General features: G+C 39.8%; 1 gene segment (V, D, J or C); it reads left to right on the top strand.

Moving 5' to 3' along the window:
* Nucleotides 1-5718: 5718 nt before the first annotated feature.
* On the top strand, nucleotides 5719-10617 carry LOC137194881 (Ig kappa-b4 chain C region-like). The segment is given in 3 exon segments: nucleotides 5719-5874; nucleotides 9312-9387; nucleotides 10221-10617. Coding segments are annotated over 3 exon segments (561 nt in total).
* The last annotated feature ends 10567 nt before the right edge of the window (nucleotides 10618-21184 follow it).

Raw genomic sequence — 21184 nt, 5'->3', positions numbered from 1 at the left:
AAACTCTGTACAAAAACCTTTGGAGCAAAGACAACAGAATACTCCACAACATCCACTAGAGGGAGTCACACACTGTTAAACTTCAGTGGTTTCTTATCAAACAGTCTGGATTTATTGTAGTGATGATTAAAACAGCAGACAAATTAGAATACAGGTATAGAGTCTGAATAGCTTCATTAACACAAGGAAAAAGCATGAATTGGCAGTATGGTGCATTATATCAGTTACAATCACCAAGTATTACAGTACAGAATGTTTCATAGATACTATTCATCAGCTCAGAGATGTTGTCTGTTAAACATGACTCCAAGTCCAAAATGTTCCCTTTAGTTGAGCTGTGAGGTGAGGTAGGAAGGGATTTATTGAGGAACAAAACTATGACTGAAGGACAGAAAAGACACAAACTTTCACTGTGATGTTTAAAACAAAACAGGTTTTCAATCCTCTCATGAGCTGTTCTGGATCAGAACATCAGCAGAATTCCTGAATATATTCTTGAATATAAGATGCTAAATGAAATATTCAGTTATTTGAAACTACAACTTTTAGGTTTTGCTGATCCTTCGTAATTTGAACTCTACTATTGAGAAATAAAACAACTTGAATCCATCATCTCCATGAACTGTGTGACTTCAGACTCTGGTATTGAATCTTTTTATTCTTCATTTTATAATAGAATAGAACTGATTTCTCGAGTCACAATATTTCTGGTGTACCACAGGGTTCAATCCTAGGTCCTCTCACTTTCAGTTCATGTGTTGCCTTTGAATCGGTAACTATAGAATCTGATATATTTAGTTACTTACAGCAAAGTGTGAAACAACAGCATTTGAGTGATTCTAGAAAAGAGATCCTTTAACTTGCCGTTAAAATTCTTTAGACTGATTTAACTCAAACCTGCTAAGGTGTCCATTAATGTTAAGCATGCTGCTCATGGTCTTGATGTGATGCTGAGTTTTCCTTCAAGCTTTTCAGCTGATTTATGTTATAATGTGACAAATAAATGTTGTATCAACTTTAGGAACATAGATTAGATCCTTCTTGAGTTTGCAAATCCTGAAAATGTGAGTCATCCTTTAAATCATCGTGGCTACCTTTCTGTAACTGAGAGAAGTGAAAACACAGATCTAAGAGATTCAGGGAGGAGCTAAACTGTTACTGAACTATAGAAGAGAGACGAACTTCCATATTCAGCAGAGTTCAATACACAAACCACAAACATTACCTTCATTCAACATGCTGGCATTGGACTATTATGTATTTTCTTTACTGTTTCTAGTCATTCTGACAGGTATGAAAGTTTCTGCATGAAAAAAATTCAGTTCCACTTTTTCTGAATGTGATTCCTTGATCGTGACTTTAACAACATGTTATAACAGAGTTATCTCTTCCTTTAGGTGTCAGCTGTCAAGAACTCACTCCAGTCAACAATGAAGAGAACAGTTTAGAAGGCAGCACTGTTACTCTGTCCTACAACTACTCCAAAGAAGCTGGTTTTAATGATTATTTCTTCTGGTATCGACAATATCCAGGAAAACCACCAGAGTTCCTCATGTACATCACAGGCAGTAACATCACAAAAACAGCAGACTCTCTCAAGTCAGAAACAAGATTCTTTACTGATCTGTTTGAAGACAAGCGTGGAGTCAAACTGCAGATCTCCTCTGCTGCAGTGTCTGACTCTGCTGTGTACTACTGTGCTGTGAGGCCCACAGTGACAGGAAACACCAAAACTCTGTACAAAAACCTTTGGAGCAAAGACAACAGAATACTCCACAACATCCACTAGAGGGAGTCACACACTGTTAAACTTCAGTGGTTTCTTATCAAACAGTCTAGATTCTTTTCCCTCATGAGACACAGTTGTGATGAAGAGTTTTACAAATGAATGTCATTTGACATATGAGTCTCCTCCTACTGACTGCAGAGGTGGCTGCATGGCAGAGAGCTGTTTGATTCCAGCTGTGAACATCAGACCAAACACAACTCACAAAACCACTCAACACTTATTCAAACTCAACATTCACTTACAGCACATTTCACTTGTGTAACCATGGAAACACTGGCTGTCATTTCACTGTTTTCAGCTCTTGTAGGTACGTATGTTTTTGTCATTGTGTGATATTTTCCAAATGATGGATATTTGACTCTGGAACAGAACTTTAATACAACATGTTTCCTTCACTAGGTAACACCTTGGAAGATGATTTCTATAGAAATCAGTCAAATGAACAGTTGATCAGTTTGTGTCCACAGAGTAACACTGTACAGTTGACATTTTCCACTGTCTTCTCCTCTCAGCCTCATGAACAATGTTAGTCTAATGGCTTCATTTTCTCTACTTTTTCCAGGACTAATAGCTGGAGACACAATCTCTCCTGTAAAAGATGAAGTCAGTGGAAGAGAAGGAGGATCTGTCACACTCACATGTACCTATGATACAACCAATACTGGTCCATGGCTTTACTGGTACAAACATCATTCTGACCTTCAGGCACCTCAGTTTATACTCTGGAAAGGAGCAAAATCAGAGAGTCATCGAGAATATATTCCTGATGAACGATATAAATCCAAAACATCAGCTACAACAACTGAGCTGACCATACAGAGTCTAACCCTGGCAGACACAGCTCTCTACTACTGTGCTGTAGACACACAGTGATAGAAAGTGTAGAAGAGGCTGTACAAAAACCTGAACACAGATATCTGACTACTCTTCAAAGAGGAGGGAAGTGGTATTCAAACCACAGCTTCATATCAGATGGATTCTGCTAATTCCTGTTTTATCAGAGTCACTGTGGTTACAGCTGCTAATGAAACACTGTGGGAGGATTCACATGAGCAGCAAATCCACATCAATGACAAACCAGCTGGATGATGCTTCAAACACAAGACACCATCAAACATAAAGTGACATAAAACTGTGTGTTGAACAAAAACCTGAAGTTACTCGTCGGGTTAAAAATTGAATGTAATGAAAATATGAGAATGTTTGTTTCATACTGTCAGTTTTTATCATGAGCTGTTTAGGTTCTGCTGTAAAATCATAATTTGACATTAAGGTCAATCTTTAAAATGTTCAATATTATATTTCAGTATCATATTAGCTATGAGCTAATCAGTATGATGTGATATGAAAAGCACATTGAACACATTATTAGTCAGAGCTGTGAGAGCAGGGAGGAGGAGATTAAGGGAGGAGCAAAACTGTCACTGAAGTACAAAAACCTTTTTTAGTGTCAAAATTAAAAATATCCACCTGCAACTGACCTATTCAAGAAATATAACATGCTGTTCACTTTATCCACCAGTCTGTGCTTCCCCTCTTCTACACTCTCTAGTTTTAAACTACCAACTGTTGCTGAAATATCTGTGTGGGGAGAGAAGTCAGTGTGCAGTAATGGCTGCAAAATATGTTAAATATTGTCATACTTTAAGAGAAACAAGCTCTGTACTACATGTTTCTGTGTGATTACATCTGTAAAAAGTCTTTTATTATATTGTATTTGATATGATTGTTTATATTTGCATATTGTATATTTATTGCTAATCATCTGTCAATGTTAATAATTTTCTGTAGTGTTTTGATAATATAGGTTTGTGATCTGTCATGTCAATAAAGCTTATTTGAATATGAATTTGATATGTAGTTGTATGGTGCAACACTGATGACAATAAGGTTTTGGGATGTTAACTTTGTATGTGAGCTATTGTTGACATAAGTGAGAGTATCACACAGTAACTCTTCAGACAACTAATCTAACAACAGAGAGGAAACCACCAAGGATGTCCTTTCTCTCCACTGCTGTTTGATCCTTAAAGCTCAAACTGCTTCACACAACCTGACAGTTTGGTCCAGAGGATAAAAAACAAGACACAGGATCAATAATTATTTTCATTGATTATCTAAAAGCAACAGATTTAGGTTGAAGCTGATGTTTAACTGCTTAAATTCCAGCAGGTACAATGACATTCACCAAAGTAGAGAAGTTGTCCTGTAACACTCATTGAGACATTGTGTGTATTTGAAGTAAACTAACACTCAAGACTTTATATAATGTCAGAATTCAGAAGCTCAGTTTCTTTAAGTTTCCTCAGAGACACTTTGCTTTTCATCTCTCCCTGATCTCACTTTGGTTGGTTTGGAACAAGAATCATCAAAAATCATCAACTGTTATGTAATTTCATCTCAACACTTTCATAATCAGTAAAGCAAATCATTTCTACATGAGACTTTTTTATAGTTGGTATGTTGGTTTCATCTGTTTGACTCAATGATAATGAAGAAACAAACACTATTTATATCCAACATGAGTGAAACATGATTTATATGATGGTGACTGCAGCATCAGAGTTTCCAGAGTTGAAGGTAGAGGAAGAGTAACTGAGAGAAGTGAAAATACAGATCTAAGAGGAGACGGAGAGATTCAGGGAGGAGCTAAGCTGTTACTGAACTATAGAAGAGAGACGAACTTCCATATTCAGCAGAGTTCAATACACAAACCACAAACATTACCTTCATTCAACATGCTGGCATTGGACTATTATGTATTTTCTTTACTGTTTCTAGTCATTCTGACAGGTATGAAAGTTTCTGGATGAAAAAAATTCAGTTCCACTTTTTCTGAATGTGATTCCTTGATCGTGACTTTAACATGTTATAACAGAGTTATCTCTTCCTTTAGGTGTCAGCTGTCAAGAACTCACTCCAGTCAACAATGAAGAGAACAGTTTAGAAGGCAGCACTGTTACTCTGTCCTACAAATACTCAAAACCTGCAACTGGTTCTGATCGATTCTTCTGGTATCGACAATATCCAGGAAAAACACCAGAATTCATCATCTATCATTTAGGAACTGGAAAGATATTAAATGCTCTAATTTCTGGACTGGAGATTACAGTGAAAGACAAACAAATCCATCTGCAGATCTCCTCTGCTGCAGTGACAGACTCTGCTCTGTACTACTGTGCTGTGAGGCCCACAGTGACAGCAAACCCACAGTCTCTGTACAAAAACACAAGCTGACACATTGACAAGCTGCTGGAAGCCTTTTTTCCACACTGTTGTACTGAACTTTTTACCTCCACTAGAGGGCCACATTATCAAGTAGGCGGTGCACTACTTCTGCACTGTGTTCAACCATTCTGTCAATAATAACTGCTGCTGTGAAGAGAACAATTCTCAGACTGAATGTTGAACATCAGATACTTTCTCCTGTTGATTTAAACCTTGTTGTAGAGATGGAACATTGGCTGTGGATTATTCTTGCTGCTCTTTTCTTTGGTAAGACAGAAAGCAGAATGTGTTTCCTTTCTCAACAGTTTTTAACACAGAACTGAGTTATAAGTGCTTTTAATGTCCATCATAAAGGAAACAGGTTACTTCTGCCTCCATTTATAATTCTTTTTCGAAAAAAAGATGTAGACAGTCAGCAGTCAATAAAAACAGACTATTCTAGATGTCTCAGTGTCTGCTAGGTAACTCTTTAAAGCTGCTGATTGTTCTCCTTTAATCAATCATCTTTATTGATTCATCTCTTCCTCTGCATGTTCTGTTCTTCCCCAGAGTGTAAAGGACAAGACAGCGTGACCCAGCCAACAGGAGATGTCATTGCTGCTGAAGGAGACACAGTTACACTTGCTTGTACATTTGAGACTAGTTACTCAGGTTCCACTTTGTTCTGGTACAAACAAGAAGTAAATGATTTTCCAAAGTATATGCTGCGGCGTTACATCTCTGGAGGAGGAGATAATGCTGCAGAGTTCCAGAAAAACAGATTTCATGCTACAGTTAACGGGACATCAGTTCCTCTGAAGATCCAGAAGCTGCAGCTGTCTGACTCTGCTGTGTACTACTGTGCTCTGCAGCCCACAGTGACAGGAAACACCAAAACTCTGTACAAAAACCTTTGGAGCAAAGACAACAGAATACTCCACAACATCCACTAGAGGGAGTCACACACTGTTAAACTTCAGTGGTTTCTTATCAAACAGTCTAGATTCTTTTCCCTCATGAGACACAGTTGTGATGAAGAGTTTTACAAATGAATGTCATTTGACATATGAGTCTCCTCCTACTGACTGCAGAGGTGGCTGCATGGCAGAGAGCTGTTTGATTCCAGCTGTGAACATCAGACCAAACACAACTCACAAAACCACTCAACACTTATTCAAACTCAACATTCACTTACAGCATTTCACTTGTGTAACCATGGAAACACTGGCTGTCATTTTACTGTTTTCAGCTCTTGTAGGTACGTATGTTTTTGTCATTGTGTGATATTTTCCAAATGATGGATATTTGACTCTGGAACAGAACTTTAATACAACATGTTTCCTTCACTAGGTAACACCTTGGAAGATGATATTACTGCCAGCAGTGCTGAAGTGTTTTCATCAGAGGGCCGTAGTGTTACTCTGTCCTGTAACTATTCAGTAAATGCTCATAGTCTTCAGTGGTATCGACAAGATCCTGGATCAGCTCCTCAGTTCCTTCTCCTGATCTATGAATCAACATCTAATGTGGTGAATGCAAAACCTCCGCACCCTCGACTGACTGTTGAACTCAATTACCAGAGAAATCAAGTTGATCTGCAGATCTCCTCTGCTGCAGTGTCTGACTCTGCTGTGTACTACTGTGCTCTGCAGCCCACAGTGACAGGAAACACCAAAACTCTGTACAAAAACCTTTGGAGCAAAGACAACAGAATACTCCACAACATCCACTAGAGGGAGTCACACACTGTTAAACTTTAAGGATATTAAACAACAAATGTTTGAGGGACATGTGTCCTCTCTCTCTCTCTCTCTCTCTCTCTCTCTCTCTCTCTCTCTCTCTCTCTCTCTCTCTCTCTCTCTCTCTCTCAAATTCAAATTCAAAATAGCTTTATTGGCATGAATAAAAGAAAAACATGTTGTTGCCAAAGCAGTTTACAGAGGATTCATATATTACATATTTCATATAGACATTAAATATACAGGTGTCACATGCAGGTTCTATATTACACTGATGCAGTCCATTCTTTGATTGCAATACAACACAGTTTTATAGAATTTGATGCAGTTACTTAATATCTTATAAATATAGATTTTCCAGTGATTGTGAGACCCTCAGGCTGTGGCAGGCAGATACATATTTAGCTGCTAGAGGAGCTGCTGTCTCTTCACCAGGAGAACGGCCAGTTTCTCCTCTGGAGTTAACATCTGGAGGTTTGGTGTTTTCTTGGCTATTTCCTGGTAGTGGAAGTCTCTTACTGAAGAGAACTTCTCACAGTGGAGGAGGAAGTGCATCTCTGTCTCTAGCTCCCCTGTCGAGCAGTGAGCACATACACGCTCCTCTCTGGGCGCCATGTCTGTCTGTAACTTCCTGTTTCTACTGCCAGCTGGTCACTGAGCCTGTGATTGGTCAGGATCCGTCTCTGCTTGGTATCTCTGACAGACTGGAGATACTCAGCCAGTTTATATTCTCTGTTTAGAGCCAAATAACAATTTAGTCTACTTTGGCTTTTTGTTTCATTGCTCCAATGTTCTAAATATTGATCTTTTGATTGATTCATAATTAGTTTTATTCTGTTGTGTTGTTTTGAATCAGTGCTGATGGAACCTGGTTGGTTAGTTTCATCATCAGCTGACTGAGGGGGCTGTTTTCAGGGTTCAGCTCTTGGGTTTTTTAGTGATTTGAAAGGAAGTGTGTCTTTTGGGCTTGAATTTAGATGTTTCCAAAATGTTATTGCCTGTTTTTGTTTATTTAATACTCTCTCTCTCTCTCTCTCTCTCTCTCTCTCTCTCTCTCTCTCTCTCTCTCTCTCTCTCTCTCTGTCTCTGCTGCTGTTTATCCTTCAAACTGAAACTGGTTCACACAACCTGAAGGTTTTGAGAAATTTACAGTTTTAATTTTAATATAATGAAACTAAAGTTTTGCACTCTTGCTAACGGGTGATTTTTGAAATGATGAAGATGTAAACTATTAGTCTGGTTGTTGAAAATGATACATTGGAGTAAGAGAGAGCGCTTTCAACTTTTTATCTTTAGTACTGAAACCTGTCTGTTGTCATGGTTCAGCAGTGATGCCTCTCTGTTGCCATGGTTACTGAGCTCAAAGAGGGAATCTCAGAGGAATCTCCTTATAAATAAAACTGTTTGTGTGAGTCCTTTATTTCATTGTTTGAATATAGTTTTAGTTTTGACACACTTAATAAAGTGTGTGTGTGTGTGTGTGTGTGTGTGTGTGTTCAGTGAACTGTATCAGTCAGTTTCTGTTCAGTCTGACTGAGGGAGGTTTTTGTACGACGGTTTTTCACTGTGTGAACACAAACTGACTGTTGATAGAGTGGAGACTCTGACAGTAATAAACTGCTGCATCTTCAGCCTGAACTCCACTGATGGTCAGAGTGAAGTCAGAGTTTGATCCACTGCCTGTAAAACGACCTGGAATCCCTGATTCTCGATTATTAGCAGCATAAATGAGCAGTTTAGTAGTTTCTCCATCTCTCTGTTGGTACCAGGCTAAGTAGTGGAAGATGCTCCCATTTTCAGTCACAGTATAAACATCCTGACTGGTCTTACAGCTGATGGTTGCGGAGCCTCCCAGAGCAGATGTCACTGCTGCAGGCTGAGTCACTGTGATCTGGCCTCTGGACTCTGAGGATACAGAGACAAAAACATAAAGCAGCGTCATGGTTTTGATGGTTTTGTGGGCTTCATTTCAGAGGGACGGATGTTCATAGAGGAGAGGAGTTTGATTCTCTGGACTTTACCTGTGAAGCAGCAGCAGAGGAGAGTCCAGATGAGGACGGAGATCAAAGTCATGTTGTTGATGAGGAGGATTTCTGTGGCTTCTGTTGTGATGAAGGAAGGTTGTCAGTCATCCAGTGTTCAACTCTCAGGATTATAAACTCTCCCAGAGCACTGGAGCATGGTGCCGCTGATGCAAAGTGGCTCTCTATGGAAATGCTCTGACTGACTCCAACAGGGACTTGGATTACTCTGATGATGCTGTTTCATCAATGGATCAATCAACTTATCACAGTATTGATTAGGATGTGTCAGTGTTTATTTTTATGTGGTTTGGACTTCATGTGTATTGACGACTGTTTTTTTTTTAGAATGTATTTTGTTATATTCAAATGTATTACCACAAAAAGATAATATAACTTGAGTTTTAAAATCATTATATACGAAATAAAATCACATATTCATAAATTGGCGGCTCTGTGTTGTTGTCAGTTTTCGAGTTATTTCAGTAATTTTACTTCATTTTGGTGAGTTTGTTTGTGTCAAAGTCAGAGAGCCGTGTCTCTCTACACTGAGAGGTTTTTGTACGGCGGCTCAATGAGTTTGTATCACTGTGGTACACATTCGGTGGAGGAACCAGACTGGATATTGGAAGTAAGTTTCTGCTAAAATATTAAATACTGTATCATCAGTTAAGTTTATAATTTCTACGTCTGAACATTTGTAGTAGATATAAGTTTCCACTGTGCTGATCTAAAACACTTTAAAGTCTCAGTTTTATTGTTTGTTCCTCTTGTGTTTCCTTAAAGTTGAACTCAAAGCAGCTTTACTGAACTTTTTTTGAAATGTTCAAGTTAATTTGTTAAATGTGAACAGCTTGAACTGCAGGACAGAGTAAAAAACAACAGTCCTACTTTAAAAATGATTTTAATTTCAGCCTTTAATTCTCTGTTTTAATTTAATAATTTAAATTCAAAGAAGATAAACAATGTGAAATGCTGTGAATCTCTGATCATTTAAAATGTCTCCAGTTGTCTTTTAACCTCAGTCTGAAATCATTTTGACAGTTTTTTGAATGTCTCAACATTTTCCGTATATTACGGTGGTCTGTTAGTTTTGACTGATGAATCTGATTAACTGTTGATCTTTTGATAGTTTTGAAAGTAAATATGTTGTTATAAATTCAAACTAAATCATAGATGTCTGAATTATATATTCAAACTTTATGTCCTTATTTATATATAGTGTATAGTGTAAAATAAAATACATTAAACAGTCATATAAAGGACTTAAAGGAGTTTCTGTCAGATGTTTTTTCTGCTCCACCAGTCACTCACTGACACACTGTTTCACTTCCCTCTGAGAAACCTCTCATGCATATCAGCACAGAAAGAGTCCTCATATGGCTCCACCCTCTCACAGTAAAGGTGTCCAAGTGTCTGGTGTTGGATTGACAGCTGTCCTCTAATCTGATTGGTGTCTCCTAGGTGATGTCCGTCCCACCCTGACGGTGCTGCCGCCCTCCAGCGAGGAGCTGCAGCAGGGGAAGGCCACGCTCATATGTCTGGCCAACAAGGGCTTCCCCTCAGACTGGAGTCTGGCCTGGAAGGTGGACGGCAGCAGCAGCAGCAGCAGCGGGGAGGAGAGCAGGAGCCCCGGGGTGCTGCAGAAGGACGGCCGCTACAGCTGGAGCAGCACCCTGAGGCTCCCTGCAGACCAGTGGAGGAAGGTGGGCTCTGTGACCTGTGAGGCCACCCAGGGCTCCCAGACTCCAGTCTCAGAGACACTGAGGAGAGACCAGTGTTCCCAGTCCTGACCTGACTCACTGGGACTCTGCTACTGGTTTTACTCTGCTACTGCTCTCACTCTGATCACTGCAGCTCTCTCTCTCTTATCACACTGATTCAGTATTAGTCAACATCAGTTATTCATGTTTTCTTTGCTGTTATAATGCTCATTCAAGTTAGAACAAAATAAAGATTTTCTCTTCAAATCAGACTTTTTTCTCTGGATATTATCATATGGATGGCAGATGTCGTATTCTTTATGATAATAATCAAAATGAAATGATAATAAACATTATTTCCACAGAACAAGTCATTCATAAAATGCAACACAAAGAGTTTTACATGAAAGAAAGTAATCATGACATTTACAATAAAACACTGATAAAAACAATAAAACTGGATCAAATTGAATTCAGAAGACATGATGAGAAAAGATCAAATAACCATCAGATAAAAACTCTTTAGGAGAAAGCAATTGTGAAAACATGTGTCTTAAAAGATAATACAGCAGATTAAAGACTCAAAGCTGCATCAAGGTGCAGTGAAGAAGATTTTCCAGGTGATGGTCTGTTATAATAAATAGTGAGATCACTTCCTACATTGTCTTCTATCCACTAACTCTGAGTGTCTCTGTGTAGCAGTGCTATCATAAAGCAGCTAAGGGCTGCTGTGGATAGAAGGACAAAACGAGGCCATTTGAAACTCATTTCTCTTTCATGGTTTTTACATAAATCCTTAAAGCTGCTGATTCTGAATTTAAAAAACTCTTCCAATGTTTTCTGAGTGTGATTCATTTAATGAGTCTTTTAATTTGTGGTTTATTGTCTGTTTTCTCTACAGTTTGTTTAAGTATCATTGTTAAGATAAGACAAGTAGAAACTATAGAGTCTCATGATGCTGATTCATAATTATACCAGGGAGGATAAATGGTTCAACTTTGTTGTAACAAAAAGGTTCAAAGGTTCAATCTCCTCATGATGAGCTGCTCTGGATAAGAGCGTCAGCTAAACAGCTGAAATGTAAATGTGATGTAAATGTTGAGAGTTCCCTCACTCCATTAGTTCCCTTCCCCTCATAGGTCATCCCCACTACTGAATTATGAATATAAGACCTATAATCATTGTAAAATAAATGATAATAACACCAAACTTCATACAAAGTTTGGAAATAATGTACTGTATGTATATAGACCTTTCTGCTGCATCCTACAAAAATGAGCTGCATTCAAAGGTCATGCCTCCCCATTGCTTTAAGTTATAAGGGTGATGGGTGAATATTTCCATTTTATAAAATTTATCATCACACCTGATGTGCATGCCAAATTTGGTACGTTTTTGAGCATGTTTATGGGGTCAAATTTAGGGTTTAAGTGGCGTAATAATAAAGAAACAAACAAACAAACACACAAAATACAAGAGGGCCTTCGCCCTTAATATAATTTTCAGATCTTTTTGTGTTTTTTAGTCCTGACTTGTAACAGAAATACAATATTACTGATATTTGTGTTTGACTAAAATGTTCAATATTATATTTTAATTAAATATAAATAGTATTTTCTTATTGATTGATATTATATCAATCTGAAAAGCACATTATTTGTCAGAGCTGTGAGAGCAGGGAGGAGGAGATTAAGGGAGGAGCAAAACTGTCACTGAAGTACAGAAAGACACAAACTTTCACTGTGGTGTTTCATACTAAACAACACAGACAGTTTCTTCTTATCTTCAAGATGGTGTCAATGCAATTAAGTCTGTTTTCAACTTTGTTTCTGATCACACTAACAGGTAGGTGACACACTTCATATTTACTTCTATTGATGTTTGATTGAAAACTGAGCATGAAGTTGTATGTATTCATGTTATGAGTCTTTGACAACATGTTATAACAGAGTTATCTCTTCCTTTAGGTGTCAGCTGTCAAGAACTCACTCCAGTCAACAATGAAGAGAACAGTTTAGAAGGCAGCACTGTTACTCTGTCCTACAAATACTCCAAACAAGCTGATAATTTTGATCATTTCTTCTGGTATCGACAATATCCAGGAAAACCACCAGAGTTCCTCATGTACATCTCAGGACTGAACAAAACAAGACCAGCAGATTCTCTGAAGTCAGAAACAAGATTCTTTACTGGACTGTTTGAAGAAAAGCGTGGAGTCAAACTGCAGATCTCCTCTGCTGCAGTGTCTGACTCTGCTGTGTACTACTGTGCTCTGCGGCCCACAGTGACAGGAAACACCAAAACTCTGTACAAAAACCTTTGGAGCAAAGACAACAGAATACTCCACAACATCCACTAGAGGGAGTCACACACTGTTAAACTTCAGTGGTTTCTTATCAAACAGTCTAGATTCTTTTCCCTCATGAGACACAGTTGTGATGAAGAGTTTTACAAATGAATGTCATTTGACATATGAGTCTCCTCCTACTGACTGCAGAGGTGGCTGCATGGCAGAGAGCTGTTTGATTCCAGCTGTGAACATCAGACCAAACACAACTCACAAAACCACTCAACACTTATTCAAACTCAACATTCACTTACAGCATTTCACTTGTGTAACCATGGAAACACTGGCTGTCATTTTAGTGTTTTCAGCTCTTGTAGGTACGTATGTTTTTGTCATTGTGTGATATTTTCCAAATGATGGATATTTGACTCTGGAACAGAACTTTAATACAACATGTTTCCTTCACTAGGTAACACCTTGGAAGATGATTTCTATAGAAATCAGTCAAATGAACAGTTGATCAGTTTGTGTCCACAGAGTAACACTGTACAGTTGACATTTTCCACTGTCTTCTCCTCTCAGCCTCATGAACAATGTTAGTCTAATGGCTTCATTTTCTCTACTTTTTCCAGGACTAATAGCTGGAGACACAATCTCTCCTGTAAAAGAACAAGTCAGTGGAAGAGAAGGAGAATCTGTCACACTCACATGTACCTATGAGACAGATTATGATGGTGCTTACCTTTTCTGGTACAGACATCATTCTGACCTTCAGGCACCTCAGTTTATACTGGTGAAAGGAGCAAAATCATACAGTGGTTATGATCATATTCCTGATAAACGATATAAATCCCAAACAACAGATACATCAACTGAGCTGACCATACAGAGTCTAACCCTGGCAGACACAGCTCTCTACTACTGTGCTCTAGACACACAGTGATAGAAAGTGTAGAAGAGGCTGTACAAAAACCTGAACACAGATATCTGACTACTCTTCAAAGAGGAGGGAAGTGGTATTCAAACCACAGCTTCATATCAGATGGATTCTGCTAATTCCTGTTTTATCAGAGTCACTGTGGTTACAGCTGCTAATGAAACACTGTGGGAGGATTCACATGAGCAGCAAATCCACATCAATGACAAACCAGCTGGATGATGCTTCAAACACAAGACACCATCAAACATAAAGTGACATAAAACTGTGTGTTGAACAAAAACCTGAAGTTACTCGTCGGGTTAAAAATTGAATGTAATGAAAATATGAGAATGTTTGTTTCATACTGTCAGTTTTTATCATGAGCTGTTTCCATTAGACATTCAACAAGGGTGTCTGCTGCCTCCACTGTTTGAACTACGAGTGTGAATGAGATATGGTCACTGACTTCATGTTGTCTTCAGGTATTTATAAATGGACACTGACTGACTGACTTCATCCTCTTTGTTCCCTGTTGGCCATCAGGTCACAATCAGCTCCTTCCATTGTTCACTATCCTTGACAACATGTTGAGCTTCACCCCAAATACACACTGAAGCATTAAAACTCTGAAATCACTGCTCGTTTATATCTTCATGCATGAAAAACTCAACAGAAACACTTTAACAGCTGAAGCTTTAGAATCAGCTGATTCATAAAAACTGAAGCTTCCACAACAACTCCACCATCTTTACATCTGACCTCTGACAGCTGCAGAGCACCAAAAGACACAAAATTATCAATTTAAAAGAGTCAGAGTATTTTACCAACTAGTATTTTGTTAAAACAAAGTACAACGTTTCCCTATCCAAGTTGTTTTAGTGCCCTAACCTGTTTGTTTGAAGCCCACAAAGATAAACCCCTGTTACTATGTCATCGTTCTCCAGACTAAATGTATTAAACTGCTGAATAATTAGAGACTCAAAACTCATCATGCACGAAGGAAACTAGGAATCTCACATGAGACATTGTAGGACACTTTAATTAATATTCATGTTTACATAAATCTTGGTATACATATGAACTACATTTTAATATAAAAATAGTAAATTTATATAATAAATATATATTCTGACTATTGAACTGTATGTAGAGTATTTGTGTCCACAGAGTAACACTGTACAGTTGACATTTTCCACTGTCTTCTCCTCTCAGCCTCATGAACACTGTTAGTCTAATGGCTTCATTTTCTCTACTTTTTCCAGGACTAATAGCTGGAGACACAATCTCTCCTGTAAAAGAACAAGTCAGTGAAAGAGAAGGAGGATCTGTCACACTCACATGTACCTATGAGACAACTGAAAGTTATATTGGCCTTTACTGGTACAAACATCTTTCTGAAAAAAGGTAAATGGACACTGACCAACTGACTTCATCCTCTTTGTTCCCTGTGGGCCAAAATAATAATAATAATAATCATAATAATCACAATAATCATAATAATCATAATAATCATAATAATCATAATAATAATCATAATAATAAATTAGATTTGTATAGCGCCTTTCAAAACACCCAAGGACACTTTACAGAAAAAGGAAGAGAAAAAAGAAACTAAGCCGAGCTTAAATAATAAACAACTGTGAGGTTAACAAGTTAACTTTGGACCAAAAGCCTGAGTAAACACGTAGGTTTTTAGGGCTGATTTGAAAGAGTCCAGGGTAGGAGCGTTGTATATTTTGGAAGGGAGAGAGTTCCAGAAGGTGGGGGCTGCCACACTGAAAGCTCTGTCTCCAAATGTTCGTCGGCAGGTGCGGGGGATGGAGAGCGGTCCTGAGTCCGAGGACCGCAGGCTTCGGGAAAGTGTGGGTCGGTAGTGGAGGTCAGAAAGGTACTGGGGGTCCAGGGAGTAGAGGGTTTTGTAGGTGAGGAGGAGGAGTTTGTAGGAGATGTGGTATGTCACAGGGAGCCAGTGTAGGTGAATGAGAGTGGGGGTGATGTGCTGCCAGGGTTTGGTGTGGGTGAGAACCCTGGCAGCGGAGTTCTGGACATATTGGAGCCTGTCCAGGGTTTTACTGGGAACCCCGAACAGGATTCCATTGCAGTAGTCCAGATGATTTGAAATGAAGCTATAGATCAAGGTGTGAGTAACAGTGTTGGAGAGTGACAGCCGGAGTCGGGAGATGTTCTTGAGGTGGAAAAAGGCAGATTTGGTGTCGGATTTGATGTGTTACTGGAAGGAGAGGGTAGAGTCTAGGATGACGCCCAGGTTGCGGACTTCAGGGGACGGGGAGATGGAGCAACCATCGACCTCAAGGAGAAAATCCCCAACCTTCTGGAGCACACCTTAGGTGCTACAACCATGAGCTCCGTTTTCTTGTTGTTTAGTTTGAGCAGATTGGATGACATCCATGATTTTATTTCCTGCAGGCAGTTGATTAGAGACCGGGGGGGAGTTATGTGGATGGTGTGGTACTGAGATAAAGCTGAGTGTCTTCAGCGTAGCAGTGGAAATTTAGTCCATGATGGCAAATGATCTGACCGAGGGGGAGCATGTAGATGGTGAAGAGGATGGGCCCGAGGATGGAGCCTTGAGGCACGCCCTGGTTGACTGGGGCAGGTGGAGAGTGAGAGCCGTTAATGGAGACAAACTGTGCTCTGTTGGTGAGATAAGATCGAAACCAGGCGAGAACAGTACCAGTGAGGCCTAAATCAGAAAGACGGTTGAGGAGAATGGATTGGGAGATCGTGTCAAAAGCGGCTGAGAGGTCGAGGAGGATGAGTAGACTGATATGGCCGGAGTCAGCAGCGATGAGGAGGTCGTTTGTGATCTTGATGAGGGTGGTCTCTGTGCTGTGATGTTTCCTGTAGACGGATTGTAGGGTCTCAAAGAGCATATTGTTAGACATGTGCTGATGGAGTTGGTCGGCGACCGCTCTTTCCTGGAGCTTACTGAAGAAAGGAGGGTTTGAGATCGGTCGGAAGTTATTGAAGTCGTCGGGGTCCAGACCAGGCTTTTTGAGGACAGGAGTGACTGAGGCGGTTTCGAAACAGGTGGGTACATAGCCAGATTCCATGGAGAGATTGATGATATCAACCATGAGGGCCATGAGGGGGCGGCATGTGGGCAGGCAGGCTTTAACAAGAGGTGTGGGCATGGGGTCAAGGCAGCAGGTGGAAGCTTTGGCTTTGGTGATCAGTTTGGTAACAAAGGGAACATCAACAGGGGAGAAGGAGGAGAAGTGAGATCGGAGAGGGCGAGTTGTGGGCAGGGCAGCGGCTAGTGGCTGGGGCGAGAGGGGAAGACGGGGGGCAGCGTGCAACTGCGTTGGGTGTGAGGGAGGAGGGACAGGCGTCAGGAGCTGCTGGTGGATAGAAGCTACTTTTGCCTGGCCACAATCAGCTCCTTCCATTGTTCACTATCTTTGGCAACATGTTGAGGTTCACCCCAAATACACACTGAAGCATTAAAACTCTGAAATTACTGCTCATTTATATTTTCACACATCAAAAACTCAACAGAAACACTTTGACAGCTGAAGCTTTTACCAAGTTTAGAATCAGCTGATTAATCAAAATTGAAGCTTCCACAACAACATGCATTTGCATTTGACCTCTGATGGCTGCAGAGGATCAAAAGACACTAAACTGTTGATTTATATTCAAGATGAAATAAATTCTGAGAAGAACATAAAAAGTCATAAATGTGTTCAAATATTCGTTCTCAGTTTTCAGCTTTTAAGATGAAAAATATTAAAGGAGCAGCAGCAGGTTCAGGAATATTATCACCTTTTATATGTTGAGGATCAAAGTGAGTCTGCACCAGATGTAAAACAGGAAACATTAAATCTCCAGTGATGACTACATACAAGACAAGCTATGCTAGGAAAGGAGAGAGGCACAAACATGTGTTTAGTGTAAAGTTGTCAGTAGGAGGAATAACACAGGGCTGTGAATGATCTCTGTCACTGTGATCAGACTCCTCCTTTAAATCCACCAACTTAGTGTTGATGAAGACTAAACAGAGATCAGAGTCTTCTTTATACTCGCTGTAGCTCAGAGTTACTCAACACTGCAGATATGACGTCTCTGTTCATCTCAGTGTTGCTGGCTGCTATGTGCCTTGGTATGAACACAGCTCTGTTTCTGTCATATCAATCCAACATTGACATGATTCTTTAACAGCTCACTGATACTGTTTGTTGCTGTTTTACAGAATGCAGAGCACAAAAAGACAACGTGCTGCAACCAAAAGGAGATGTGACTGCTGCTGAAGGAGAGGCAGTAACACTTGACTGTCAATATAACAGCAGTGGTACAAATCATTACCTCTTCTGGTACAAACAGGATGGAAACAACAGCCCCAAATTCATCCTGAGCCGCTTTAATATTGGCCCGGGGAAAACAGAGGACGAGTTTAAGGAAAGATTTTCATCCACGTTAGATTCAACCTCAAAATTGGTTCCTCTGCAGATCTCCTCTGCTGCAGTGTCTGACTCTGCTGTGTACTACTGTGCTCTGCAGCCCACAGTGACAGGAAACACCAAAACTCTGTACAAAAACCTTTGGAGCAAAGACAACAGAATACTCCACAACATCCACTAGAGGGAGTCACACACTGTTAAACTTCAGTGGTTTCTTATCAAACAGTCTAGATTCTTTTCCCTCATGAGACACAGTTGTGATGAAGAGTTTTACAAATGGATGTCATTTGACATATGAGTCTCCTCCTACTGACTGCAGAGGTGGCTGCATGGCAGAGAGCTGTTTGATTCCAGCTGTGAACATCAGACCAAACACAACTCACAAAACCACTCAACACTTATTCAAACTCTACATTCACTTACAGCATTTCACTTGTGTAACCATGGAAACACTGGCTTTCATTTCACTGTTTTCAGCTCTTGTAGGTACGTATGTTTTTGTCATTGTGTGATATTTTCCAAATGATGGATATTTGACTCTGGAACAGAACTTTAATACAACATGTTACCTTCACTAGATAACACATTGGAAGATGATTTCTATAGAAATCAGTCAAATGAACAGTTGATCAGTTTGTGTCCACAGAGTAACACTGTACAGTTGACATTTTCCACTGTCTTCTCCTCTCAGCCTTGTGAACAATGTTAGTCTAATGGCTTCATTTTCTCTACTTTTTCCAGGACTAATAGCTGGAGACACAATCTCTCCTGAACGAGATGAAGTCAGTGGAAGAGAAGGAGAATCTGTCACACTCAAATGTAACTATGATACAACCAGTACTGATCCATGGCTTTACTGGTACAAACATCATTCTGACCTTCAGGCACCTCAGTTTATACTCTGGAAAGGAGCAAAATCAGATAGTCATCGAGAATATATTCCTGATGAACGATATAAATCCAAAACATCAGCTACAACAACTGAGCTGACCATACAGAGTCTAACCCTTGCAGACACAGCTCTCTACTACTGTGCTCTAGACATACAGTGATAGAAAGTGTAGAAGAGGCTGTACAAAAACCTGAACACAGATATCTGACTACTCTTCAAAGAGGAGGGAAGTGGTATTCAAACCACAGCTTCATATCAGATGGATTCTGCTAATTCCTGTTTTATCAGAGTCACTGTGGTTACAGCTGCTAATGAAACACTGTGGGAGGATTCACATGAGCAGCAAATCCACATCAATGACAAACCAGCTGGATGATGCTTCAAACACAAGACACCATCAAACATAAAGTGACATAAAACTGTGTGTTGAACAAAAACCTGAAGTTACTCATCGGGTTAAAAAGTGAATGTAATGAAAATATGAGAATGTTTGTTTCATACTGTCAGTTTTTATCATGAGCTGTTTAGGTTCTGCTGTAAAATCATAATTTGACATATAAGTCAATCTTTAAAATGTTCAATATTAAATTTCAGTATCATATTAGCTATGAGCTAATCAGTATGATGTGATATGAAAAGCACATTGAACACATTATTAGTCAGAGCTGTGAGAGCAGGGAGGAGGAGATTAAGGGAAGAGCAAACTGTCACTGAAGTACAAAAACCTTTTTTAGTGTCAAAATTAAAAATATCCACCTGCAACTGACCTTTTCAAGAAATATAACATGCAGTTCACTTTATCCACCAGTCTGTGCTCCCCCTCTTCTACATTCTCTAGTTTTAAACTACCAACTGTTGCTGAAATATCTGGCCTCATTCGAAAAATCGAAATCTTCTGCCTGCCAACTAGATCTTCCTCCTACTCACTTGGTAAGAGCCTGTCTACCCCACCTGTCCTCTCTAATAACCGACATCGTACATTCCTCCCTTATTTCTGGTCTTGTTCCTTCATCTGTCAACACAATTTGAATAATTTCAATATCAAATTTACCATTTCTCTCTTAAATACTCAAAAGAACAGTTGCAGCTCAGATTCGGGTTCACTTGTCAGACAATAACCTGTATGAACATTTTCAGTCTGGTTTCCGTCCCTCCCACAGTACAGAGACAGACTTGGTCAGAATCACCAATGACCTGTTGATAGCAGCAGTCTCTGGCCTCTCAACCATACTTGTCCTCCTGGATTTGAGTGCAGCCTTTGACACCATGTCACATACCATCCTCCTTGACAGATTAGCTTCCACTGGAATCACTGGTATCCCACTTTCCTGGTTTCATTCATATCTCTCTGGTCGCCCTCATTTTGTCCAACTTAAAAATCTAAAATCCCAGTCCTTCCCTATTATTAGCGGTGTTGCTCAGGGCTCTGTCTAGGGCCTCCTTCGTTTTATCATTTATCTCTTACCACTTGGCCATATTCTCAGAAAATTTGGAATACAGTTCCGCTGCTATGCGGATGACACCCAGCTCTACCTGTCTACCAAACCTACTTCCACTCTTGCATCCTCTTCCTCTTCCACTTGCCTGCTGGAAATCAAATCCTGGCTTTCACATAATTTCCTCAAACTTAACAGTGATAAAACAGAGATTCTCCTCGTGGGTACAAAATCTACTTTATCCAAACTCACCAGTTTTTCACTGACTATTGATTATTCCACAGTCACCCCTTCCCCCAAGGTTAAGAGTCTGGGCATCATCCTTGACAGCACATTATCCTTTGAGCCACACATCAATAATATCACCATGTCTGCTGACTTCCACTTACACAATATCTCTCATCTCTGTCCGTCTCTACATCCAACAGTGCCGCCATTCTCACTCATGCTCTGATTACATCCTGTATTGATTACTTCAACTCTATCCTTTCTGGTCTTCCTCACAAGTTTCTCCATAAACTTCAGCTGGTTCAAGATTCTGCCGCCTGTATCATTACCAGAACCTCTTCCAAAGAACATTTCACCTCTGTTCTCCAGCAACTATACTGGCTTCCTGTTAAACACCGTATTGACTTTAAGATTCTGCTTCTCACCTTCAAGGCTCTTCATAAGTTAGCACCTCTGTATCTCTCTGACCTCCTTCACACCTTCACACCCTCCTGTACTCTCAGATCATCCTCTGCTATTCTCCTCACTACACCTCCTGCCTG

Source organism: Thunnus thynnus, chromosome 12, assembly GCF_963924715.1.
Source record: "Thunnus thynnus chromosome 12, fThuThy2.1, whole genome shotgun sequence".
NCBI classification, from domain to species: Eukaryota; Metazoa; Chordata; class Actinopteri; order Scombriformes; family Scombridae; genus Thunnus; species Thunnus thynnus.
The sequence above is the reverse complement of the archived record's forward strand: the minus strand, read 5'-3'. Positions and strand labels throughout refer to the sequence as shown.